Source organism: Solea solea, chromosome 1, assembly GCF_958295425.1.
Source record: "Solea solea chromosome 1, fSolSol10.1, whole genome shotgun sequence".
Classification (NCBI taxonomy): domain Eukaryota; kingdom Metazoa; phylum Chordata; class Actinopteri; order Pleuronectiformes; family Soleidae; genus Solea; species Solea solea.
In genome coordinates this window covers 24,701,765-24,728,542 of record NC_081134.1, presented here as the reverse complement: position 1 = coordinate 24,728,542, position 26,778 = coordinate 24,701,765, and the positions used below count along the sequence as shown (strand labels likewise).

The 26,778-nt window shown below is 43.7% G+C and overlaps 2 protein-coding genes across 4 annotated transcripts in view; both read left to right on the top strand.

Annotated features, from left to right (window-relative positions):
* The window catches only part of si:dkey-154p10.3 (zinc finger protein 513), a 17,138-nt gene extending 7,316 nt beyond the window's left edge, over positions 1-9,822 (top strand). The window contains exons 3-8 of one of the 2 annotated variants that reach the window (XR_009243108.1): positions 3,544-4,536; positions 4,602-4,665; positions 5,876-6,065; positions 6,128-6,261; positions 8,323-8,446; positions 9,547-9,557. Coding sequence is in view for 1 of the 2 variants with exons in the window: in XM_058654774.1 (XP_058510757.1) it covers positions 3,544-4,536; positions 4,602-4,665; positions 5,876-6,043; positions 6,128-6,261; positions 8,323-8,446; positions 9,547-9,691 (1,628 nt within the window). In the remaining variant the exon portion in view is untranslated. Of the gene's footprint in view, positions 1-3,543; positions 4,537-4,601; positions 4,666-5,875; positions 6,066-6,127; positions 6,262-8,322; positions 8,447-9,546 lie in introns of both variants that reach the window. The other variant, XM_058654774.1, reaches the window with a different exon arrangement.
* LOC131477321 (protein disulfide-isomerase TMX3-like) lies at positions 9,718-26,778 on the top strand. Of its 2 annotated transcripts, XM_058654831.1 has the most exons (17): positions 9,718-9,781; positions 9,880-10,498; positions 17,824-17,875; positions 17,996-18,038; positions 18,147-18,270; positions 18,356-18,401; positions 18,518-18,598; positions 20,819-20,918; positions 21,009-21,086; positions 21,307-21,373; positions 21,458-21,556; positions 21,718-21,775; positions 21,862-21,915; positions 22,153-22,209; positions 26,159-26,288; positions 26,398-26,466; positions 26,548-26,778. In XM_058654831.1, exons 2-17 carry the CDS (start codon positions 10,468-10,470, stop codon positions 26,713-26,715), a joined length of 1,257 nt encoding a protein of 418 aa, XP_058510814.1. In that variant the 5' UTR covers positions 9,718-9,781; positions 9,880-10,467; the 3' UTR covers positions 26,716-26,778. The 2 variants fall into 2 exon arrangements, with proteins under 2 accessions (XP_058510814.1, XP_058510822.1); XM_058654839.1 differs by lacking the exon at positions 21,009-21,086.

The following is a 26,778-nucleotide window of genomic DNA, read 5'->3' as shown; positions in this document are numbered from 1 at the left end:
TTTAATATAAATCATAACTATTTATAATATAAATATAAATAAAACATTAACAATAAACAAACTTTCAAACTGTCAGTTCAAAACATTTCCATTAAAAACAAAATAGCACGTCAACAATAAATCTATGGATCACACCAAGCATCTAATGACAGCGACGTCTGAGCCAGCGGATCATTTCATCAGGACAGGCCGAGGTAACGCTGCTCTGTCCCGGCACAGTGAGCGCAGAGCGTCCGCAGAGGCGGAGCTGATCACCTCTGACAAACGTCGCTGCCAAACTATAAATACGTCATATCTTCATACACAAACCACATGTTTGAATTCTAAATGACTAATTTCTCGCCTCAAATGATGTTAAAACTTTGTTCCGGGACACAGAAAAATATTTATTTCAGATTTATATTTCTATTATCTGCTTCTATGTTCTGCCGGAATGTATTCTGGGATACATAGACATCCCAAGTACGCTTAAGTCCCCTCCGATGCATACTTGGTAAAAATGGGCGGAGCGAGAACACTTCCGTACGCCTGTCATTGGTCCGATAGGTGCTGTGCTAGCGGCAGCTTGACACAGCAGCTCCCTTAGGGTATTAGTGTTTTCTTTTAATTTAAGTACTTTTTTCTAACTTACTATTTTCGCATCTGGAGTGACACTTTCCGGAACAGTTGCGCCATGTACTCCGCTACTTTTGTGCGGTTCCTGTGGCTCTTCTGTTACTTTTTTTTACTTTTTGGTGGCAGGGGGAGGGGCATTGTTTACACATGCGACCAGCTGATCGTGCTGATCACAACACGGCCCGAACTTCCGAAGGAACTGAAGCGGAAGTGTCGGGGCTGCAGAGCTGGAGCCAAAGTGAGAGCCAAAGCGAGGGCCAAAGCGAGGAGGTACAAACCAGCCGTACCTGCAATAATCACGGGGAATGTGAGATCTCTGGGAAATAAAATGGACAAGCTCTGTACGCTTGTGAGGATCCGCTGGGTGTTCAGGGAGAGCACCTCATGTGTTTCACCGAGACATGGCTGCACTCACACTTCACCGAGCACAGCGTGGCAGTACCAGGCTTTAAGACTGTGCAGGCGGACAGAGATGCTGCGTTGAGTGGCAAGAAGAAAGGGGGTGGCGTTGCTGTATACGTGAATGAGAAGTGATGTCACCCCGGACATGTTTGTGAGAAGGAGCGTCTGTGTAGTCCGGACATCAAACTTTTGGCTGAGGGAATGCGCCCATACTACCTCCCCAGGGAATACACCTCCGTGATTGTTGTGGCTGTCTACTTCCCTCCCTCAGCTGATGCAGCAGCAGCAGTAGACGGTGCCCACTCCGATGTGTCCAGATTACAGACACAGCATCCCACTGCATTTATCACTATCACTGGGGATTTTAACCACACCAACCTGGACTCTGTTTTACCAACCTTCCACCAATATGTCGGCTGCCCCACCAGAGACAATAAAACAATTGACTTTTGTATGCAAATGCTAGGGATGCATACACAGCCACTGCCCTTTCCCCCCTTGGCTTGTCTGATCACAACCTGGTCTAGCTGACTTTCAGGTATGTCCCTGTAGTGAAGAGGCTTCATGTTGCCACCCGCTCAGTGAGAAGGAGTACACAGGAGGCTGACATGGCTCTGCAGGACTGTCTACTGATTGGGATGCGCTCTGCTTGCCACACGGGGAGGACATCAACTCCATGACAGACTGCATCTCAGATAACATCAGGTTCTGTGAACACACGGTTCTCCCTGCCCGGACTGTCCATTGCTTTCCCAACAACAAACCTTGGATTACCAGAGATCTGAAGACTGTCCTCAACAAAAAGAAAGAGGCCTTCAGACATGGGGACCAGGAGGAGCTGAGGAAGGTACAGCGTGACCTTAAGGAGAAGCTGAGGAAGAGCAAAGACACCCATGTGATGAAGGTGCTAGGGCGGCTGGTCTTGGCCCACCTCAGACCGCAGGTAAAGTCCTCACTGGACCCGCTTCAATTTGCTTATCAGCCCAATCTGGGGCTGGATGACGCCCTCATCTATCTGCTGCATCAAGCTCAGTCTCACCTGGACGGTGCTGGAGGCACTGTGAGAATCACTTTCTTTGATTTCTCCAGTGCTTTTAACACCATCCAGCCACTGTTACTGGGAGAGAAGTTGCGGGTGGTGGGGGTGGACACGCCCACCATCTCCTGGATAACTGACTACCTGACAGGCAGACCACAGTTTGTCCGACTGGGTTGTGGTTTGTCTGATGTGGTGGTTAGTGATGTAGGAGCCCCACGGGGAACTGTGCTGTCCCCCGTTCCTGTTCACCATATACACCTCAGACTTTAAATATGACTCTGTGTCATGCCACTTGCAGAAGTTCTCCGATGACTCTGCGGTGGTGGGGTGTATAAGGGATGGACAGGAGGGGGAGTACAGGACAGTGGTAGCTGACTTTGTGAAGTAGGCCAGTGAGAACCGCCTGATTCTGAATGTGACCAAGACCAAGGAGATGGTGGTGGACTTCAGGAGGAAGAGGACAGCTCCACAACCTTTGAGGGTACTGGGGGAGGTCATTGAGATGGTGGAGGAATACAAATTCCTAGGTGTGAGGCTGAACAACAGACTGGACTGGAAGGGTAACACCAGTGCTGTGTACAGGAAGGGGATGAGCAGGCTCTTCTTTCTGAGGAGGCTACGATCCTTTGATGTATGCAGCGAGATGTTGGAGTTATTTTACCAGTCTGTTGTGGCCAGCACACTGTTCTTTGCTGTGGTGTGCTGGGGGATTAGCATTGGAGCCGGTGAAACTAACAAACTCAACAAACTGATAAAGAAGGCCGGCTCCATCATCGGCTGCAAACAGGACACCGTGGAAACAGTGGTGGAGAGGAGGATGCTAAATAAACTTTTTTCTATCATGGATAACCCAGATCATCCTCTCCACCACATCCTCCAGGCCCAGGAGAGCACATTCTCCAAGAGATTCAGACAGCTCCGCTGTCACAAGGACAGATTCAGGAAGTCATTCCTGCCATCAGCCATCAGGACTTACAATATCTCTCTGTAAAAAACAAACAAAAAAAAACTGACTGCTCATTTGCACAAATGCACATTGTCTCTCCATGAGATCCGGTATGCCATTGCACTCTTCTATGCCATTCCTTTATTATTGCAACATTTTTTTCCCACTGTTGCACATTTTGCATTTTATGTTTACATTACATTTTATGTTTATAATATTTTTTTTTGTATTGTATTGCTGCTATGTTAAAACAATTTCCCCTTGGGGATAAATAAAGTATTTCTATTCTATTCTATTCTATTCTACAAGTATGGATATTGAGAAACGGCCTATGTCACATGCTTCACGGCTTCTCTGTCTCTCCCTCATTGTGCTAACTTGCTAGCATCTGAGTGTGTGTGTGTGTGTGTGTGTATCACCATGGTAACGTTATTGTTTGACAGATGAAGTTTTTAATTGTTAATGTTCGCTTCAGTTACAGTGACCTCTGCTGGTTAAGCCTTTAATCACACACAGTTTGTCTCTGTTGTTTGTTTCACAGCTGTTTCTATGACGTCATCAGATCTCTCTGCGCTGATGTCATCGTTGCTGCAGTGCTACCATGACATTAGCCCTGTGACGCTGCAGCTGGTGGGCGGGGCTGTGAGCTCCAGTCTTTATTGTGAGGAGGTGGAGGGTTTGGCGGAGGGGGCGGGGCCTCTGGTGGAGTCCTTCCTGGTGGAGCTGTTCCGCTGTAAACTCTGTCAGTTCACCTGCGGCCTCAAGAGCGCAATCCACAGCCACCTGCTGCTCACACACCGCCCCCCCGCCCTCACCTATGTGGGCGGAGCCAATGATGTAGAGGGGCCGGACAGTGGAGCTGAGATGAGGGTCCAGCAGGGGGCGTCGTCATATCAGCTGGATCTGAAAGGTGAGCCAAAGCCCAGCGACGATGAGGACTTCCTGCTCTACAACATGTTAGACAACATGAGCCCGCCCACCTGTGACATCAGCACGGAGGCGGGGCTGCAGGTGGCTCATACCTGTGAGGTCAGCACGCTGTTTGAGGGGGAAGAGTCCATCTTCTGTCTGAAGGGGACGTCCATGGACCTGTCCTGTCCAATTGACTCTGCCTCCACACAGGAGGAGATGGCTCAGTCCGCCCACCTCATGACTCTAGGACTGTGTCGCATCTCCTCCACCAGGCCGCCGCCCCCACCTCCTCCTCCGCCTCATCTCTCCTCCTCTAGCCCCGCCGAGCCCCCTGAAGACTCCACCCACCTGCCCCAGACACAGAGGAGGGCATGGTCTTCTGGCAGGCATCGGCTGCCGTGCCGCCTGTGTCCTGCGACACTGGCGTCGCGCCACCTGCTGGACATTCACACGCGTTCGCACCGAGCGACGGGCGGATTTGGCTGCGTCTGCTGCAGCTGGACCGCCCACAGCTGGGCGGAGCTAGAGCCACACTGGAGGAGCCACTGCAGGAGGAGGGGGAGGAGCAGGAAGAGGGGGCGGAGCGAGGGACCAACAAGAGCGAGCTGCTTGGTCACAGCAGGTGAGGGCAGGTCACCTGATCAACAATCAACAATCAGTAACCATAGTGATGATGTTTGATTCCAGCAGACAGAGGAAGGGGCCTGCTGATTGGAAGAGCTGAAGGGAAGGAGGCGGAGCAAACATTCAGGTAGAGACACCAGGGCCTGTTTGAGAAAGCAGCTTTAGTGAAAACTCTGATTTAATTAATCCTGAGATGAGTTCAGCTTAACCCTGAGTCAGTTACTGTGGCAACAGACTCTGAGTTGGTTAATCCTGAGATGAGTTCAGTTGAACCCTGAGTCAGTTACCATGGCAACAGACTCAGTGAACCTCCTGCTGAGCCTGAAGCAGCACAGTCGTATCAGAGTGCAGTCACCTGTCAAAGTAACTATGTGACTTTAATATGAACGAGTGAATTACATGTTCATTTATCCACATAAATATCATACGTTCATATTTCTGCTTAATTTGATTTAAATGGAGGCTGTGCTCTTTGTTTACCCGTTGCCATGGTGAATCGTAGTAACACACACACACAGCTGACTGAACTAATGCTGATCCAGCTGTTCTGGAGTTTGAACTCAGAGTTTGTTGTACCTGCTTTCTGATGATGTTGTTACTCAACACACTCAAAAAAACTTTATTGACAGCACACAGATGAAATAAGAACTTTATTGACAGCACACAGATGACAAAAGTACTTTATTGACAGTACACAGATGACAAAATGACTTTATTGACAGCACACAGATGACAAAATGAATTTATTTACAGCACACAGATTAAATTAGAACTTTATTGACAGCACACAAATGACAAAAGAACTTTATTGACAGCGCACAGATGACAAAATTACTTTATTGACAGCATGCGGATGAAATAAGAACTTTATTGACAGCACACAGATGACAAAAGAACGTTATTGACAGCACACAGATGACAAAAGAACTTTATTGACAGCACACAAATGACAAAAACGTTATTGATAGTACACAGATGACAAAATGACTTTATTGACAGCACACAGATGACAAAATGACTTTATTGACAGCACACAGATGACAAAAGAACTTTGACAGCACACAGATGACAAAGTTACTTTATTGACAGGACGCAGATGACAAAAGAACTTTATTGACAGCACGGATTAGAATAGAATAGAATAGAATAGAAATACTTTATTCATCCCCGAGGGGAAATTGTTTTAACATAGCAGCAATACAATACAAAAAAGTATTTTAAACAATGAGCAGTTGTGCAAATGAGCAGTCAGTTCTTTACGGAAGAATATGAAATAAAAACTTGAAAAAGACAACGGACAAAAACATGATGGACACAGCTTTGTGTTTGTGTGTGAGACACAGACAAACACCCGACAGCCAATCAGATGCCAACGTTCTTGCGGGCAGCGGACCTCAGCACACTTTACTGCAGAGCCACGCCCACAAGACGAGGAGGGGGAAGAACATGAATAAAGAGGAAGAAAAGGTGGAGCGGTTGGGTTTCTGCTGCACACTGTGTCAGAGGTCATTACCCACAATTCCTCAGGTAACGCTGTTCATCCAGGTGAGCTTCCTGTTACGTGACTGTAACATTTTTGTTCTCAACAGGAAGTTCTCGTCTCAGCTGACTCTGAGGCGTCACATGGGCGTCCACAGCGGTGAAAAACCCTTCATCTGTCCGCACTGTTCATACAGCAGTAGACTGAAGGCGTCGCTGCGGCAACACCTGAGGACACACACAGGTAACACACACACGTAGCACGCACACAGGTAACTAGTATCTAAATACACTTACAAAGGTAGTGAACAAACAAACCAGCAGCAGGGGGCAGCACACACCTGATCCCAGGGAGCAAAGTTGTCTTTGGCCTGTTCTCAATATCCATACTTGTTTGTACTTGTCGGTACTCTTGTACTTATCTGTACTTGTGAAACGTCATCAGCGTCAGTCCAAGTTCTGTTCTAATTCTCATGTACATGAGCAGCGAGTAAAGTTCTCACACTGGGAAGTGTTCTAGCTCCGCCCGTTTTACCCAGCATGCATCGGGTGGTAACTTGAGCGTACTTGGCAGAATGCATTTGGCTGGAACATTGCAGCAGAGAAAAGAAATATAAACCTCACATAAATATTTCTCTGTGTCCTGGAACAAAGTTTTAAGATCATTTGAGTCATTCAGAATTCAAACATGTGGTTTGTGTATTAAAGGGGACATATTATACCCTATTTCCCCCATAAAAAAGTTCCCTGGTGTCCTAATGAACATGTCAGTGACATGCCTTGGTCAAAATACCATGAGGATGAAGCACCATAGCAGTTCAATAACCCTGCTAAACCCGCCCCTTTCAGAACGCTCGGTTTTGTGCATGGTCCCTTTATATGCAAATGGGACACAGGCAAACACACACCCACTTCTTCCAGGGGGTTTCTGATTTGTCCTCTTTACAGCGCTTTACAGCTCTATTCGTCTCCCCCTCCCTCCACTAGTTCTCTGACAATATCAACATGGCAGCGTGCTCAGAAAACAGCGAGAGTGCCGTCACAGGAAGAGACGTCCTACATAAGGATCGAGCCGAACACTGCCCAACTGTAAATCAGTTAAAAACACTTAGAGACAGCACCGCTGATCGCCAGCGGCGCGCGGCGAGCTGAATAAACTGCCGCTGTATGTGACTGTATCAGACCGGTGACGGTGCTCCGGAGACCTCGCCACCGCTAATCGCCAGCACACATACAGCGGCAGTTTAGGCAGATCGCCGCTCGCCGCTGGTGATCAGCGGTGGCGAGGTCTCCGGAGCACAGTCAGTGCTGTCCCTATGTCTTTTTGACTGATTTTCACAGAGAGTGCAGCACCGCTGCACAGAGAGTGCAGCACCGCTGATCGACACCGCTGATCGCCAGCTGCTGCATTTGACTGTATCAGACTGAGTCTGTGCTCCGGTCATGGAGGACGTACTGAACAAATATTTTTAATTAGGACGTGTCAGAATGGTCAGTTATGAGCTCTATGTGACCTTTCTTAAAAATGTGTGTGTTGTATGTCGGTGAAATACAGTCGCTGACTGTATAAATACGGCGACCGCTGGCCGCAGTCGGATGTGAAGTGATACGAACACATGAACACACGTTTGGTGACTTTATCCGGCACATTAGCTTCATATATAAAATCCTCTGAGGCTGGAAGTTTGTGTAAAACACTGTGCTCCACTGTGCAGCCACCAACAGCACACTTGTCCCTCCGCGTTGACATAATACCGCTCTTCCGCCCTCGCCTGCACTCTGGCATTTTATAGGGACAAGGTGGAGCTAAGGTGGAGCTCTCCAAGTAAACTTACTGGTGGGGTGGTAACATTCGCGGTGAAATGCGCATGTTGCCGTCATAAGCGCAGGGAATTCAACATCGAGTGTTTTATCGCCTATACTTACACTAAGGGGAACCACGAAAACATGACTGAATATTCTTTTTCCACACTTTGGCGACTGGTAGGGCCTCCAGAGTCCCAAATATAAGTATTGAAATGGTTAAAAAGTAGATTTTGCATAATATGTCCCCTTTAAGATCTGACGTATTTATAGTTTATAGTCAGAGGTGATAAGCTCCGCCTCTGCAGTGTCCAGCAGAGGGCAGCGTTACCTCGACCTGTCCTGATGAAGTCATGACGTCTCTGTCATTAGATGCTTGGTGTGATCCATAGATTTGTTGTTGACGCGTTATTTTGTTTTTAATGTAAATGTTTTGACCTGAAAGTTTGAAGGTTTGTGTATTCTAAATGTTTTATTTGTGTGTGTGTGTCTGTGTGTATAGGTGAGAAACCATACAAATGCACTGTCTGTTCTTACGCCTCCATCGACCTCAGTTCTCTGCTCAGACACCAGAGAACTCACAGTAAAGAGAAACCGTACAGGTGTGAGCTGTGTCACTACAGCAGGTAACGCACACACACACACACTATCAGGGACATTTTATGCCAGCACATATCAAATTGCCTTAACCACGTCGCCTACGCTGCATAAAGACTGAAAAACCTGTGTGCGATACACGTGTGTACAGACACGAATATTGCGAGTACACCAAATAATGAAGGGTGCCGGGTGATAAGTGTCATGCAACGTGCTAACGCAGTGGATACCTGTGTGCACGCTCGTCTCAGTGTACAAATAATGATGAATTTTGAGTTTAACAGCTGCTTCACTTCACAATTTAAGCAGTCCACGTCTTACCAAGAGAGACCGACGTGACAGTTTAGGCTATTTCAGTCACACATGCACACGTTATATATATATAATACTTTGTGTTCCGGCACCTTATGATTTACAAATGATGCGCTGGTTGTTGCTATACCTGGTCATATTGCTGTTGGTTATGTTTAACGTGATGATTAAATGCTGTGTGAATAGAGTAAAGGACGATAAAGAATATCAGTACTGTAGGCTAATAATTGTGCCCCCCCATGCATTTCGTATGCCCCTGTCAAAACTGAGGTCTGCGACGGGTCTGACATGGACTGCTTGAATTGTGAAGTGAAGCAGCTGTTAAACTCAAAAGTCGTCATCATAAAGTAGATCATTATTTGTACATTGAGACGAGCTTGCACACAGGCGTACGCTGCATTCACACGTGGCACGAATGACCCCTCGCTGTTTGATTTCCACAAACACTACACAGTGTGTGCAGTGTGTGTCTGTACGCTCATTAACAGTCACCTGGGTCTTCATGTCACGTATTTGAGGCGTAGTTTTCCCGACACGCATCCATCACGTAGGCGTTTGTGCAACAACGTGTGTGCAGCGTCTGTGTGACGCCTACATGACGCCCGTCTGTCCATTGAAAGTGAATGAATTTACACGTTAGAGGTTTGATGTCATCACATAGACACTGTACACGCATTTTTTACTATAGTGTGCTGGCATTAAATGCCCTTGATAACACGCACACACATTCACACATACACACACACACACACATGCACACACATACACATACACTATTGCTGTGGTTGCCATAGTAACAGCTCTTCTTCTCTCTCAGTATCCAGAAGAAGAGTTTGGACCTTCACGCTCGCCGTCATCACACAGGTGAGGCGTTTCCATGCCGACTGTGTGACTACTCCAGTCCTGATCGACAGCTGCTGCTCAGACACATTCAACGACACCACGCCTCCTCACAGTCGTGATCTGTGACATCACAGCTGGTGCTGGCCTCTGATTGGACAATTGTCGTGTGGGTGGAGACTACAGCGTTATTTACTGTCTGTCTTTCAAATGTAACTTTATTGTTTTTAGAATAAATTACATGGTAACATTTGTTATACAAAACGTTATTTATACATAACTATGCACACAAATACAAATCCATTTACAGGAAATTCTACTTCTGTGGGGGCGGAGCCACCTGACATCATCCTGTGAAACAAACTGATCAATAACCAATCAGGTTTATTTCCTTCTTTATACGCGCTTCCTTCTTCCTTTCCTTCTTTATTCTTCCTTTCCTTCTTCCTCCTTTATACTTCCTTCTTTATACTTCTTCCTTTCCTTCTTTGTGCTTCCTTCTTCCTCCTTTATACTTCCTTTTTTCTATACTTCTTTATTCATGCTTCCTTCTTTCCTACTTTATACTTACTTTTCTTCTTTATACTTCTTCCTTTCCTTTGTGCTTCCTTCTTCCTTTCCTTCTTTATACATGCTTCCTTCTTTCTTTCCTTCTTTATACATGCTTCCTTCTTTTTTCCTTCTTCCATCCTCCTTTGTCACCTTGTTTCATTCCTTACCTTCTGTCTTCTTTATCACCTACCTATCTTTTCTTTCTTTGTGGTTCCTTGCCTCCTTCCTTCCTTGCTGTTGTCTGCTGACATTGCACAGCTCTGCCAATAACGTTTAAGAGGGTTGACTGTTAATCTGTCAGATTAGCGACGTTAGCAGTTTGCTGTTAATCTGCTCAGTGGAGAAAATGGACACGAGGAGGACGCTCATATTCTCAGGTACGTCGTCCATCACACTCACCTTTACACTGTTGTTGTACACAGGTCACATGATCACAGGTCACGTGAGGTCACGTGACTCCTTTAATGGAGCAGATCAAATGATCAGAGTGAGACCTCAGTCAGAGGATTCACCTCTGACCTCCACAACTACAGATAATCGTAAATTCAGTAAAGTTATTATTCACGTTATTAACAGCTCCAACATCCACACACAACACTGTTAAAATTAGAGTCACACTTTACAGGAGACTGGAAATAGAAACACCCCAGGTACCAAACACCATAAAATATAGAATAGAATAAAATAAGATAAAAATGAAAATGACCTACGCTATATATATATATATATGTATGTATACATACATACACACAACACATATATATATATATATATATATATATACATATATACATTATACATATTGAACATGTCTTTATGGTTTTATTGCACATGTTATTATGAGTTTTGTTGTGGTTATTGCACATTTCAGTGAGTTGTGATTATGGACAGTTGTTTGTTTAGTTCGTACTGTTTGTTTTGTTTGCCCTCCTCCCCCCCAGTGAGGAGTTGTACAGTTTGATGGACTGGGGGACAAACGAGTCCCCCAGCCTGTTGGTCCTGTACTTTGGGAGGAGCAGCCTGTTGCTGAGGCTTCTTTGGCTCCTCTGGCTGCTGATGACAGTGTGCCGAGGGTGGCTGGCATTGTCCAGGATGCTTAGCAGTTTGTCCAGAGTTTTTCTCTCTGCCACTGTCACCAGAGGGTCCAGCCTCATTCCTACCACCGAGCTGGCCCGCCTGATGAGTTTTTCCAGTCTGTGGAAGTCTGCCTTAGTTGTGCTCCCGCCCCAGCACACCACAGCGTAGGAGAGAACACTGGCAACCACAGACTGGTAGAACATCCACAGGAGCTTCTTGCAGATGTTAAAGATCGTAGCCTCCTCAGGAAGTACAACCGGCTCTGGGCCTTCTTGTACAGATGCCTTGTGTTGCTTGTCCAGTCCAGCTTGTTGTTCAGCCACAGCCCAAGATATTTGTAGGTCTGAACGACCTCCACCTCCTCTGCTCCTATTAGAACTGGTCTCGAACTGGGTCTGTCCCTCCTGAAGTCGATGACCAGTTCCTTGGTCTTTGAGGTGTTGAGCTGCTAGTTATTAATGTGGCACCAGACAACAAAGTTCCTCACCAGGCTCCTATATTCCTCTTCCTCTTCATTGTCTCTGATACACCCCATGATGGCCGTGTCGTCTGCGAACTTCTGGATGTGACACGTTTCAGAGTTGTAGCAGAAGTCCGCAGTGTACAGAGTGAAGAGGATGGGAGACAGCACAGTCCCCTGAGGAGCTCCGATGTTGCTGACCACAGTGTCAGACGTGATGTCCTTCAGCCTGACATACTGTGGTCTGTCTGTGAGGTAGCTGGAAATCCAAGCAACCAGGCAGGGGTCCACTCGCATTCTGGTGAGTTTTTCTTTGAGTACAAGGGGCTGGATGGTGTTGAAGGCACTCGAAAAGTCCAAAAAGAGGATCCTGACTGTGCCACTTCCCTTGTCCAGATGCGAGTGGGCTCGGTGTAGGAGGTATAGAATGGCATCCTCTACACTGACCTCTGCCCGATGGCAGAGGCAAACTGTAGGGTGTCCTCAGCGTGCTGTACCTGAGGCCTGAGGAGGTTGAGGAAGAGCCGCTCCAGAGTCTTCATCAGATGTGAAATAAGGGCCACCGGTCTGAAGTCATTCAGCTCGCTGGGCCGGTTCTTCTTTGGAACTGGAACGATGCCTGATGTCTTCGAGAGAGTGGGCACTCTCCCGAGTTGTAGGCTCAGGTTGAAGACCCGTTGGAGTGGCTCCCCTAGTTCCGCAGCACAGGTCTTGAGGAGCCGTGGACACACCTGGTCTGGTCCTGCTGCTTTCCGGGGCCGGAGCTTCCTCAGTTCTCCCCTCACCTAATCAGCTGTGAAGCAGGGAGGTGGCTGAGAGGAGGGAAGGGGCGGAGGATGGCTGGTGTCAGAGAGAAGTGGGAGGGCAGGTTGGGGGGTGTCTGTGGTCGCAGGAGGGGAGGAGGAGGGGAAGGTTCCACTGTGCTGCCTGGGTGGGGATGTGCTGGGAGGGGGAGGGGAGCAGGCCGCAGTGAGGGTGGGAGGTGGGGTGGAGTGGCTGACACCTTCCCAGACCTCCCTCATGTTGTTATCCCTCAGTTTCTGCTCCACTTTCCTCCTGTAGGAATCCTTTGCCTCCCTCAGGCAGAGTTTCACCTCACGCTGTGCTGTTTTCATCTCCTTCTTCTTCTTGTTGAGGACGGCCTTGACTTCCTGTGTTATCCATGGTTTGTTATTAGGATAACACCGAACAGTCTTGGTGGGGGCGACCACGTCTGCACAGAAGTTGCACAGATAGTCTGTCAGACAGTGATGACAATGTCCTCAACATGCTCACCCAGCAACACATCCCAGTCCGTGGTATCGAAACAGTCTCTCAGGGCCTCCTCAGCTTCAGGAGTCCATCTCCTGATGGAGCGAGTGGTGACAGCCTGCCTTTTGACCAGGGGGGTGTATTGGGGCTGTATGTACACCAGGTTGTGGTCTGACTTTCCCAGTGGGGGTAGGGCGGTGACTCTGTATGCTTCCTTAACGTTGGTATGTCAATCATCCTATTCTTCCTGGTGGGGCAGTTGACAACCTGGTGAAAAGCAGCCAGGGTAGAGTCCAGGGTGACATTATTGAAGTCTCCAGAAATAATTATGAAGGCTTCAGGATGTTGCCTCTGCAGCCATGCTGTGACTTTTAGGATCTCCTCACAAGCAGCGTCTGCTTTAGCCTGCGCCTTGACCTCTGGAGGAATGTAAACGCACAGGGCAATCACGTGACTGAACTCCCTCGGCAGATTGTATGGCCGCAGGCTAACGGCAAGCAGCTCCAGATTCGGGTCACACAAAGCTGCCTTCACGGTGACATGGCCGGGGTTACACCAACGGTTGTTGACATAAATGATGAGCCCCCCACCTCTGCATTTGCCGCATTCCTCCGCGTTCCTGTCGGCTCTCACCGCAGTAAATTCCCGCAGGTCCACGTTAGCATCCAATATGCTGTTGGTTAGACCATGTCTCCGTCAGGATGAACAAGCTGCACTCCCGGTAGATCCGCTGGTTCTCCAAAGCGCCCAGCTCGTCCATCTTATACGGCAGCGAATTGACGTTCCCCATAATCACGGAGGGAAGCGATGGTTTGAAGTGCCTCCGGTTCTCCGCTAGCCTAGCCTTTAGCTTGGCCCCAGCCTTACAGTCCCGGTAGCTCCTCCGCAGCTCCGCTGGGATGTTGTGCCTCAGTCCGTGTGTTGTCCTCCTGAGAGCCAGTAACTTCTCTCGAGAATAAGTGAGAGAGCTGGCTCCTGTGTGTGTTTTAAAGTACAGTGTATCCATGGGATACATGTTAAATCCTTCACAAAGAAGTACCAAAGAATTTAAGAAACTAGAAAAGAGGAAAAAGTTTTGAAACGAAGAAAGTGCTGCGGAGCGACTGGAAATGCTGCCGTCTCCTACAGCGCAACGGCGCACAAGTCTGTGTGTAGGTACGCACAATCTATGTCTGACAACGTAATCTTCTCTGGTCCTTTGCCCAATGTGACCAGTGATGACATGTATAGCCGCATGTCATCATTCAATCGCTGGCTGTCGAGGTGGTGTCCAGAAAACAACATTGGGTTTTTAGATAACTGTCAAACCTTCTGGGGGAAACCTGGTCTCATGAGGAGAGACGGCGTCCATCCCACTTTGGATGGAGCAGCTCTCTTATCTAGCAGCTTAGGACATTTTATTAGAAACCCATGACAATCCAGAGTTGAGACCAGGACACAGAGTTGCAGTCTTTCATGCTTCTCCTGTGCTTCTTTTCGAGCAGTCACCAATTAAAAACCCCATAGAGACTGTGTCTGTCCCTCGACCTACTAAAGTAAAAACTAAAGTAAATAATGTAAATAAATCAATAAGAAACAGAAGAGGAGTTAGACATTCTAACTTAATAAAGATTAATACCAACAATAAAATAGAGTCAAATAATACCACTTTTAAATGTGGACTATTAAATATAAGGTCTCTCTCCTCAAAATCTGTTTAAATAAATGATCTAATTTCTGACAATTGTATTGATTTATTCTGTGTAACTGAAACTTGGTTACATGAAGAAGATTACGTTAGTCTAAATGAGTCAACTCCACCCACTCATGCTAATACCCATATTCCGAGAAGCTCAGGCCGAGGAGGAGGTGTAGCAGCCATTTTTAATACTAGATTATTAATCAATCCCAAACCCAAACCAGGATATTCATCGTTTGAAAGCCTTATTCTTAATCTATCTCATCCTAGTTGGAAATCACAGAAACCAATTATGATAGTCACAGTTTATCGTCCACCTGCACCTTATTCAGAGTTCCTATCAGAGTTCTCTGAGTTCTTATCTGAGTTAGGGCATAAGACAGATAAAATCATAATTGTAGGGGATTTCAACATCCATGTAGATGTTGACCGTGATAGTCTTAGCTTCGCATTTAACTCGCTGTTGGAATCAATTGGTTTTATTCAACACGTTAATAAACCAACTCATTGCCTTAGTCACACCCTTGATCTTGTTTTAACTTATGGTATTGATATTGATAACTTAAACATAGTTCCTCAAAACCCTCTCCTTACTGATCATTATTTACTCACATTTAATTGTACAATAATGAACTACAATAACATAAATAAGAAATACTGTCTGATAATAATATTAATACATTCAAAGAGACAGTGCAACCTTTATTTAACTCGGTGCCATATGTCAGTACATCTGAAGGTACCTTTTGTGATTGTACTCCCGCCCTCATAGATAACCTTGTTGATAGTACAGCAGCCTCACTGCGTACTACATTAGATTGTGTTGCCCCTCTGAAAAAGAAAGTGGTGAATCAGATGAGACGTGCACCATGGTTAACTCTGATACTTGCGCTCTTAAACAGACGTTACGTAGATTAGAAAGAAAATGGTGTTCCAGTAATCTAGAGGAATTTTACATAGCCTGGAAAGATGGTTTTGTAGTTTACAAAAAAGCCCTACACGAAGCTAGAGCTGCCTATTATTCTTCTTTAATTGAAGAAAATAAGAATAATCATAGGTTTCTTTTCAGCACTGTAGCCAGGCTGACACAGAGCCACAGCTCCACTGAACCATCTATTCCTTTAACACTGAGCAGTGATGACTTTATGAACTTTTTTGTGAATAAAATTACATCAATTAGAGAAAAAATGGATCATCTCCTCCCTCATATTGGGACTGACTCATCTTTTAGCACAAGAGCTTTAGAAGCACCAGGTGCACAGTTAGACAGTTTCTCCCCTATAGATCTCCCTGAGTTAACATCATTAGTTTCATCATCTAAGCCATCAACCTGTCAGTTAGATCCTATCCCCACCAAACTGTTTAAAGATGTGTTTCCTTTAATTAACAGCTCTATATTAACTCAAATTAATCTATCCTTATTAACTGGATATGTGGCCCATACGTTTAAAATAGCAGTTATTAAACCCCTTCTCAAAAAAGCGACCCTTGACCCAGATATTTTAGCTAATTACCGACCTATATCTAATCTTCCCTGATAAAGCCTCACTACAAAACAAACAAAAGTTAATTGTGGAGTTCCACAAGGCTCAGTGCTTGGGCCTATACTTTTTACCATATATATGCTTCCTCTAGGGAACATTATTAGGAAACACAATATACACTTTCATTGTTATGCAGATGACACCCAGCTATATTGATCAAGGAGGCCGGATGAAATAAATCAGGTTGTTCAACTCCAGGAATGTCTCAGAGACATTAAGTCCTGGATGACCTGTAACTTTCTACTTTTAAACTCAGAAAAAACTGAGGTCATTATACTCGGCCCTAAACACCTCAGAGAAAAACCTTCTGATCACATTGTCACTTTAGATGACATCACCCTGGCTTCCAGTTCCACTGTGAGGAACCTTGGAGTTACTTTTGACCGGGAAATGTCATTTGATTCACACGTAGAACTAATTTCCAGAACAGCCTTCTTCCACCTGTGGAACATTATGAAAATTAGAAACATTCTGTCAGGATTTACAGGATACTGAAACACTAGTTCATGCTTTTGTTACATCTAGATTAGATTACTGTAACTCCTTATTATCAGGATGTTCCAACAAGTCTGGTAGAACCCTTCAGTTAATTCAAAATGCTGCAGCACGAGTTCTGACAGGAACTAGAAAGAGACACCATATAACTCCAGTGTTAGCTTCTCTACACTGGCTCCACCCACAGTTTAGAATTCAATTTAAAATCCTCCTCCTCACGGACAAAGCACTTAATGGTCAGGCCCCTTCATACATGAAAGACCTAGTCTTACCTTATCACCCTAACAGACCACTTAGGTCCCAAAATACAGGTTTACTTGTGGTTCCCAGAGTCTGTAAGAGCAGAATGGGAGACAGAGCCTTCAGTTACCAGGCTCCTCCTCTCCTGTGGAACCAGCTTCCAATGACAGTTCGGGAGGCGGAGCCTCTCTCTGTATTTATAGTTAGACTTAATACTTTCCTTTTTGATAAAGCTTATAGTTCGAGTTGGTTCAGGGAAACCTGGACCATCTCTTAGTTATGCTGCTATAGACCTAGACTGCTGGGGGATTTTCCTGTGGTGCCGCACATTCACTCTCTCACACTCAGGGTATGAATATGACTTTTTATATGTCATTAACTTTGTCTCTTTCTCTCCCTAGTTTGTGTCTTTCCTTCCTTCCCCCTCTCTCTCTCTGTATTCTCATCTTGCAGGTTGCAGGATCCAGATCCAGTTTTCGAGGCTATCCATATCATACATATCATCACCATTATTATTGTGCTATAATTAAAAGTCGATATCATTGACTGTATAAACGTGTAACTTGATACAGTTGTTGTGTATCTGCTCCTGGTCTCTCTCTCTCTTCTGTCTCTACCTCATCTCCCTCTTGTCCTTTCTCCCCCCTCCCCTTTCTGTCCCCCACCTCTCCGCTGTCCCCCATTTTCCTTTCACCCCAACCGGTTGAGTCAGATGACTGCACATCTCTGAGTCTGGTTCTGTCAGAGTTTTTTCTCTCCACTGATGCCTAGTGTTTGCTCATTGTGTGAACTGTTGGGGTTCTCTGCTCTCCTTGATGTTGTCTATGTACAGACCTGAGATAATGTATGTTATGATTTGGCGCTATACAAATAAAATTGAATTGAACTACATCACACAGCTCCACCTGCTGGTGCAGTACCAACAACTTTAATGTTTGTTTGTTTGTTTGTTTACAGCCGTGCTGTTAGCGACGCTGACGTCAGCGTTTGTTGAAGAACTCGATGACTCGTGAGTTCAGATGATGATGATGATTGTCATGATGGTGATGATTGTGGTGATGGTGATGAAGATGATGGTGGTGTTGATGATGAAGAAACCTGAAACCTTCTCTTTGATATTTTTTTACAGCTTCTTGACGACGAGAACAGTCGACGACATTTGGATCATTAAAGTACAAACGTGTTTATGTTAACGTGTGTGTGTTTGTGTGTGTGTGTGCTCATACATGACGAAGGTTAAGGGTTAACCTTGTGTCTAACGTGTGTGTGTGTGTGTGCAGTTCTACGCCCCCTGGTGTTCACTCTGTAAACAGCTGGATCCTGTTTGGCATCAGATCGGCTCAGAACTCAAAAGTCTCGGTTCTCCGGTCAACATCGGCAAATGTGACGCCACTGCTAACATCGGTCAGTCACCTTTTCAAAAAGAAAGCACTCATCAAACACAGGTCAGAGGTCACAGCCAATGCTCTCGTCATGTGTTTCTCTGTAGGTTTGGCCAAAGAGTTCAGGGTCAAAGGTTATCCAGCCATCCTCATGTAAGTCTTGCCAGTGACATCACAGTTATTTAGCCAATCACAGCAGAGCATTCATGATCAATCAACTGATTGATTATTGATTGATTATTGACTGATTGACAGTTGTCTGTTTTCAGGTGGAAGAAACATTTGAAATATAATTATTCAGGACCAAGAACCAGAGACGCAATTCTGGACTTTACACACCGAGTGGCTGGGTCAGTGTGTGTGTGTTATATATGTGTGTGTTATACTGTATATGTGTGTGTTATATACAGTATGTGTGTGTTCTTATGTATATCCGTGTGTGTATGTGTGTTATATGTGTGTGTTCTTATGTATATCTGTGTGTGTTATGTGTGTGTTCTTATGTATAACCGTGTGTGTTATGTGTGTCTTCTTATGTATAACCGTGTGTGTGTGTTCTTATGTATATCCGTGTGTGTGTGTGTGTGTTATATATGTGTGTGTTCTTATGTATATCTGTGTGTGTATGTGTGTTATATATGTATGTGTTCTTATGTATATCCGTGTGTGTGTGTTCTTATGTATATCTGTATGTGTGTGTGTGTTCTTATGTATATCCATGTGTGCATGTGTGTTATATATATGTGTGTGTTCTTATGTATATCCGTGTGTGTGTTATACAGTCATGGCTAAAAGTATTCTCCCAGAAAATTATTGCAATTACGCATGTTTTGTTATACACATGTTTATTTCCTTTGTCTGTATTGAAGAAATACAAAAAAGCAGAGAAAAATATATGAATTTGACATAATTCCACACAAAACTCCAAAAATGGGCCGGACAAAATTATTGGCACCTTTTCAAAATTGTGGGTAAAAACTTTGTTTCAAGCATGTGATCCTCGTTTAACCTCACCTGTGGCAAGTAACAGGTGTAGGCAATATAAAAATCACACCTGAAACCAGATGAAAAGGAGAGACATTGAGTCAATCTTTGCATTGTGTGTCTGTGTGTGCCACACTAAACATGGAGAACAGAAAGAGGAGAAGAGAGCTGTCTGAGGACTTGAGAACCAGAATTTTGGAGAAATATCAACAATCTCACAGTTACAAGGCCATTTCAAGAGATCTTGGTGTTCCTTTGTCCACGGTGCGCAACATAATCAAGAAGTTTAAAACCCATGGCACTGTAGCAAATCTCCCTGGACGTGGACGAAAGAGAAAAATTGATGTAAGGTTGCAACGCAGGATAGTCCGAATGGTGGATAAGCAGCCGATCAACTTCCAAACATATTGGAGCTGTCCTGGAAGCTCAGGGTGTATCAGTGTCAGCGCGAACTATCCGTCGTTGTTTGAATGAAATGAAACATTATGGAAGGAGGCCTAGGAGGACCCCATTGCTGACACAGAGACACAAACAAGCTAGACTGCAGTTTGCCAAAATGTATGTGAGTAAGCCAAAATCCTTCTGGGAAAATGTTTTGTGGACAGATGAGACCAAGGTAGATCTTTTTGATAAAACACATCATTCTATTGTTTACCGAAAACGGAATGAGGCTTACAAAGAAAAGAACACTATACCTACAGTCAAATATGGTGGAGGATCAAAGATGCTTTGGGGTTGTTTTGCTGCCTCTGGGACTGGGTGCCTTGACTGTTTGCAAGGCATCATGAAATCTGAAGATTACCAAGGGATTTTGGGTCGCAACCTAGGGCCCAGTGTCAGAAAGCTGAGTTTGCGTCCTAGGTCATGGGTCTTCCAGCAGGACAATGACCCCAAACATACCTCTAAAAGCACACAGAAATGGATGAAAACAAAGCGCTGGAGGGTTCTAAAGTGGACAGCAATGAGTCCAGATCTTAATCCCATTGAAAATATGTGGAGGGAACTTAAAATTGCTGTTGGGAGAAGGCATCCTTCAAATATGAGAGAACTGGAGCAGTTTGCAAAAGAAGAGTGGTCCAAAATTCCAGTTGAGAGGTGCAAGAAGCTTGTTGATGGTTATAGGGAGAGAGTGATTTCAGTTATTTTTTCCAAAAGGTGTGCAACCAAATATTAAATTAAGGGTGCCAACAATTTTGTCCGGCCAATTTTTTGAGTTTTGCTTGTAATTATATTCATTTTGGTTTTTTTCCCCCTCTCTTTTTGTGTTAATCCAATGCACACAAAGGAAATAAACATGTGTACAACAAAATGTGTGAATGGCATTCATTTTCTGAGAAAAATGGTGCATTTTCTGGAAAAAATCCAGGGTTGCCAACACTTTCAGCCATGACTGTATGTGTGTGTTCTTATATATATCCGTGTGTGTGTGTGTTATATATCTGTGTGTTCTTATTTATATCCGTGTGTGTGTGTTTTATATGTGTGTGTTTTTATGTATATCCGTGTGTGTGTGTGTTACATATGTGTGTGTTCTTATGTATATCCATGTGTGTGTGTGTTATATGTGTGTGTGTGTGTGTGCACAGGCCAGTGGTTCGATCCCTGAACAGTCTGCAGATTTTCCAGCACGCCATAAACCGCCATGATATCATGTTTGTATATGTTGGTGCAACATCACCTCTGAAGGTACACACACACACGCGCATGCACACACACACACACACACACACACACAAACACCCACACGCACACACACTAACTGTCAAATATTTCCAGGGAAACTTCACGTCTGTTGCAGAGGAGTTGATCGTCCACACACACTTCTTCTCTGCTGCCAGAGATGTCCTGCCCAAGGTCAGAGACACTGTAGAGACACAGTAGAGACACTTTAGAGACACAGTAGAGACACTGTAGGGACACTGTAGAGACACAGTAGAGACACTGTAGAGACACTGTAGAAACACTGTAAAGACACAGTAGAGACACTGTAGGGACACTGTAGAGACACAGTAGAGACACTGTAGGGATACTGTAGAGACACAGTAGAGACACTAACCTGTGTGTGTGTCTTTAGGACGTGTCTCTGTCCTCTCTTCCAACTGTCCTGCTTTTCAAAGACACAACGTTTCACACCTACACAGGTGAGATGTAAAAGAATAGCTGCTGCTCTCAGCTGTTTTGTGGTTGGTTGTTACCATGGTAACCACAGCGTCCTGGTGTTTCAGAGGAGAATGATGGAGATCTGAGGTCATGGGTCAACAGAGAACGCTTCCCTTACTTCTCCAAAATCGACAGCTTCACGCTGTATGCCATGGGAGAGTCAGGTAACACTGACCCCTGACCCTGACCCTGTGTGCATGTGCTGTATGAATGAGTGAGTGAATAGGGGAATGGGTGAATGTGTTTCAGCAGCTTCTGGACGTGAGAGGAAGTGCAGGCTGCTGATTGGTCCAGGTAAAATGACTCCTCCTCCTCTGTCCTGCAGGTAAACTGGTGGCGTTAGTACTGCTGGAGGAGAGTAGCCTGTGTGAGGAGAGTGAGAGGTAAACAAACAAACAAAGAGTGTGACATCATGTTCTGTGTCAAGTGACCTTCAGTGACCTTTAATGACCTTCAGTTTCCTGCTCAGGTTAAAAGATCTGCTGAGAAAAGTGACGTCAGAACAGAGACACGTGTACAGCAGGTACAGCTGAGGCTTTTATTCTGAAAAACACTCCACTGTGTGTGTGTGTGTGTGTACAGCTGAGGCTTTTATTCCGAAAAACACTCCACTGTGTGTGTGTGTGTGTACGTTTACAGCAGGTACAGCTGAGGCTTTTATTCTGAAAAACACTCCACTGTGTGTGTGTATACAGCAGGTACAGCTGAGGCTTTTATTCTGAAAAACACTCTATTGTGTGTGTGTGTGTGTGTGTTCCAGACATTTCTACTTTGGCTTCATGACAGGAAATGACTACATCAAAGGTCTAATAATGAGGTGAGTTCAAACATGAGGTGAGCAGCTAGTTTATGTACGAGCAGCTAGTTTATATAAGATCGGCTAGTTTATATAAGAGCAGCTAGTTTATATAAGAGCAGCTAGTTTAGAGCAGCTAGTTTATATAAAAGCAGCTAGTTTATATAAGATCGGCTAGTTTATATAAGAGCAGCTAGTTTAGAGCAGCTAGTTTAGAGCAGCTAGTTTAGAGCAGCTAGTTTAGAGCAGCTAGTTTAGAGCAGCTAGTTTAGAGCAGCTAGTTTATATGAAAGCAGCTAGTTTATATATGAGCAGCTAGTTTATATAAGAGCAGCTAGTTTATATAAGATCGGCTAGTTTATATAAGAGCAGCTAGTTTATATAAGAGCAGCTAGTTTATATAAGATCGGCTAGTTTATATAAGAGCAGCTAGTTTATATAAAAGCAGTTAGTTTATATAAGAGCAGCTAGTTTATATAAAAGCAGCTAGTTTATATACGAGTGGCTAGTTTATATAAGATCGGCTAGTTTATATAAGAGCAGCTAGTTTATAGATGAGCAGCTAGTTTATATAAAAGCAACTAGTTTATATAAGAGCAGCTAGTTTATATAAGAGCAGCTAGTTTATACAAAAGCAGCTAGTTTATATATGAGCAGCTAGTTTATATACGAGCAGCTAGTTTATATAAGATCAGCTAGTTTAGAGCAGCTAGTTTATATAAGAGCAGGTAGTTTAGAGCAGCTAGTTTATATAAGCGCAGCTAGTTTAGAGCAGCTAGTTTATATAAGAGCAGCTAGTTAAGAGCAGCTAGTTTATATACGAGCAGCTAGTTTGTATACGAGCAGCAAGTTTGTATATGAGCAGCTACTTTATATACGAGCAACTAGTTTATATAAGAGCAGCTAGTTTAGAGCAGCTACTTTATATAAGAGCAGCTAGTTTAAAGCAGCTAGTTTATATAAGAGCAGCTAGTTTAAATATGAACCGCTAGTTTATATAAGAGCAGCTAGTTTATATAAGAGCAGCCAGTTTATATATGAGCAGCTAGTTTACATAAGAGCAGCTAGTTTATATATGAGCAGCTAGTTTATATACGAGCGGCTAGTTTATATAAGATCGGCTAGTTTATATAAGAGCAGCTAGTTTATAGATGAGCAGCTAGTTTATATAAAAGCAGCTAGTTTATATAAGAGCAGCTAGTTTATATAAGAGCAGCTAGTTTATACAAAAGCAGCTAGTTTATATATGAGCAGCTAGTTTATATACGAGCAGCTAGTTTATATACGAGCAGCTAGTTTACATAAGAGCAGCTAGTTTATATAAGATCAGCTAGTTTAGAGCAGCTAGTTTATATAAGAGCAGCTAGTTTAGAGCAGCTAGTTTATATAAGCGCAGCTAGTTTAGAGCAGCTAGTTTATATAAGAGCAGCTAGTTTAGAGCAGCTAGTTTATATATGAGCAGCTAGTTTGTATACGAGCAGCTAGTTTGTATACGAGCAGCAAGTTTGTATACGAGCAGCTAATTTATATACGAGCAACTAGTTTATATAAGAGCAGCTACTTTATATAAGAGCAGCTACTTTATATAAGAGCAGCTAGTTTAGAGCAGCTACTTTATATAAGAGCAGCTAGTTTAGAGCAGCTACTTTATAGCAGCTACTTTATATAAGAGCAGCTAGGTTATATAAGAGCAGCTAGTTTATATATGAGCAGCTAGTTTATATAAGAGCAGCTAGTTTTGAGCAGCTAGTTTATATAAGAGCAGCTAGTTTAGAGCAGCTAGTTTATATAAGAGCAGCCAGTTTATATATGAGCAGCTAGTTTACATAAGAGCAGCTAGTTTATATATGAGCAGCTAGTTTATATAAGAACAGCCAATTTATATATGAGCAGCTAGTTCAGAGCAGCTAGTTTATATAAGAGCAGCTAGTTTATATAAGAGCAGCTAGTTTACATAAGAGCAGCTAGTTTATATATGAGCAGCTAGTTTATATAAGAGCAGCCAGTTTATATAAGAGCAGCTAGTTTACATAAGAGCAGCTAGTTTACATAAGAGCAGCTAGTTTATATAAGAGCAGCTAGTTTAGAGCAGCTACTTTATATAAGAGCAGCTAGTTTATATAAGAGCAGCCAGTTTATATATTAGCAGCTAGTTTACATAAGAGCAGCTAGTTTGTATATGAGCAGCTAGTTTATATAAGAGCAGCCAATTTATATATGAGCAGCTAGTTCAGAGCAGCTAGTTTATATTAGAGCTGCTAGTTTATATAAAAGCAGCTAGTTCATATAAGAGCAGCTTGTTTAGAGCAGCTAGTTTATATAAAAGCAGCTAGTTTAGAGCAGCTAGTTTATATAAGAGCAGCTGGTTTATATAAGAGCAGCCAGTTTATATAAGAGCAGCTAGTTTACATAAGAGCAGCTAGTTTACATAAGAGCAGCTAGTTTACATAAGAGCAGCTAGTTTAGAGCAGCTAGTTTATATATGAGCAGCTAGTTTGTATACGAGCAGCTAGTTTGTATACGAGCAGCTAATTTATATACGAGCAACTAGTTTATATAAGAGCAGCTGCTTTATATAAGAGCAGCTAGTTTAGAGCAGCTACTTTATATAAGAGCAGCTAGTTTAGAGCAGCTACTTTATAGCAGCTACTTTATATAAGAGCAGCTAGTTTATATACGAGCAGCTAGTTTATATAAGATCGGCTAGTTTATATAAGAGCAGCTAGTTTATATAAGAGCAGCTAGTTTAGAGCAGTTAGTTTATATAAAAGCAGCTAGTTTATATAAGCGCAGCTAGATTAGAGCAGCTAGTTTATATAAGAGCAGCTAGTTTAGAGCAGCTAGTTTATATATGAGCAGCTAGTTTGTATACGAGCAGCTAGTTTGCATATGAGCAGCAAGTTTGTATACAAGCAGCTACTTTATATATGAGCAACTAGTTTATATAAGAGCAGCTAGTTTAGAGCAGCTTCTTTATATAAGAGCAGCTAGTTTAGAGCAGCTACTTTAAAGCAGCTACTTTATATAAGAGCAGCTAGTTTATATATGAACAGCTAGTTTATATAAGAGCAGCTAGTTTATATAAGTGCAGCTAGTTTATATATGAGCAGCTAGTTTATATAAGAGCAGCTAGTTCAGAGCAGCTAGTTTATATAAGAGCAGCTAGTTTATATAAGAGCAGCCAGTTTACATAAGAGCAGCTAGTTTATATATGAGCAGCCAGTTTATATAAGAGCAGCTAATTTATATATGAGCAGCTAGTTCAGAGAAGCTAGTTTATATAAGAGAAGCTAGTTTATATAAAAGCAGCTAGTTTATATAAGAGCAGCTAGTTTAGAGCAGCTAGTTTATATAAGAGCAGCTAGTTTAGAGCAGCTAGTTTATATAAGAGCAGCTAGTTTATATAAGAGCAGCTAGTTAACATAAGAGCAGCTAGTTTATATAAGAGCAGCCAGTTTATATATGAGCAGCTGGTTTACATAAGAGCAGCTAGTTCATAGCAGCTAGTTTATATAAGAGCAGCTAGTTTAGAGCAGTTAGTTTATATAGGAGCAGCTAGTTTGTATACTAGCAGCTAGTTTGTATACGAGCAACTACTTTATATAAGAGCAGCTAGTTTAGAGCAGCTACTTTATATAAGAGCAGCTAGTTTAGAGCAGTTAGTTTATATAGGAGCAGCTAGTTTGTATACGAGCAGCTAGTTTGTATACGAGCAACTACTTTATATAAGAGCAGCTAGTTTAGAGCAGCTACTTTATATAAGAGCAGCTAGTTTAGAGCAGCTACTTTATATAAGAGCAGCTAGTTTAGAGCAGCTACTTTATATAAGAGCAGCTAGTTTAGAGCAGCTACTTTATATAAGAGCAGCTAGTTTATATCAGACAACTAGTTTATATATGAGCAGCTAGTTTAGATAAGAGCAGCTCAACCCATCAGTGATGTTATCTTTGTTTTGTTGTTTTGTCATCAGTGATGTCATCGAGCCGTCATTTGTTGTGGTTAATTTGTCCAATGACGGCTACTTCCTGCCTCATGTCCCTGTGAAGACAGAGCGTCAGCTGCTGGACTTCCTGGATGGTGTGGTGGACGGTGGCTTGCAGGTGAGTGTGGACACACTCAGAGGACGGTGCACATGATTATTTGTTTCTTTATTTATGTATTTGTTGGTTTCTTTATTTATTAGTTTATTTGTTTGTTTGTTTGTTTCAGTGTCAGGGAGGAAACAATGTCGTCCAGCGAATCAAACGCCTCATTTATGAAGCTAAAGCTATGCTAACAGTAAGTGCTGTTCCCTATCCACTTCTCTGTCTGTCTGTCTGATGTTTGACCTCTGACCTTTAACCTCTGTTGTGTATTCAGCTCCTCTTCACACAGGTGCCTCTGCTCAGCTTCTTCCTGCTCAGTTTCACGCTCGCCATTGCTGCAGCCTTCTTTTACCTGTGCTGTAAGCCCCGCCCCCCCACAAGCGATGACGACAGTGACGTGGCAGCGGTCAAAAACATGGCCAAGAACAAGAAGACGGAGTGAAATATTTGTTACAGTGTCACGTGACCTGAGTCTGTGGATGAAATAAAATAGTTTAACACTGTT

Coding starts and splice junctions, on each gene's coding strand:
- LOC131477321 (XM_058654831.1), top strand. CDS start 10,468: ATGGACACGAGGAGGACGCTCATATTCTCAG. Junction 18,402..18,517: donor GGTTATCCAGCCATCCTCAT/GTAAGTCTTGCC, acceptor GTCTGTTTTCAG/GTGGAAGAAACATTTGAAAT. Junction 26,289..26,397: donor TGGTGGACGGTGGCTTGCAG/GTGAGTGTGGAC, acceptor TGTTTGTTTCAG/TGTCAGGGAGGAAACAATGT.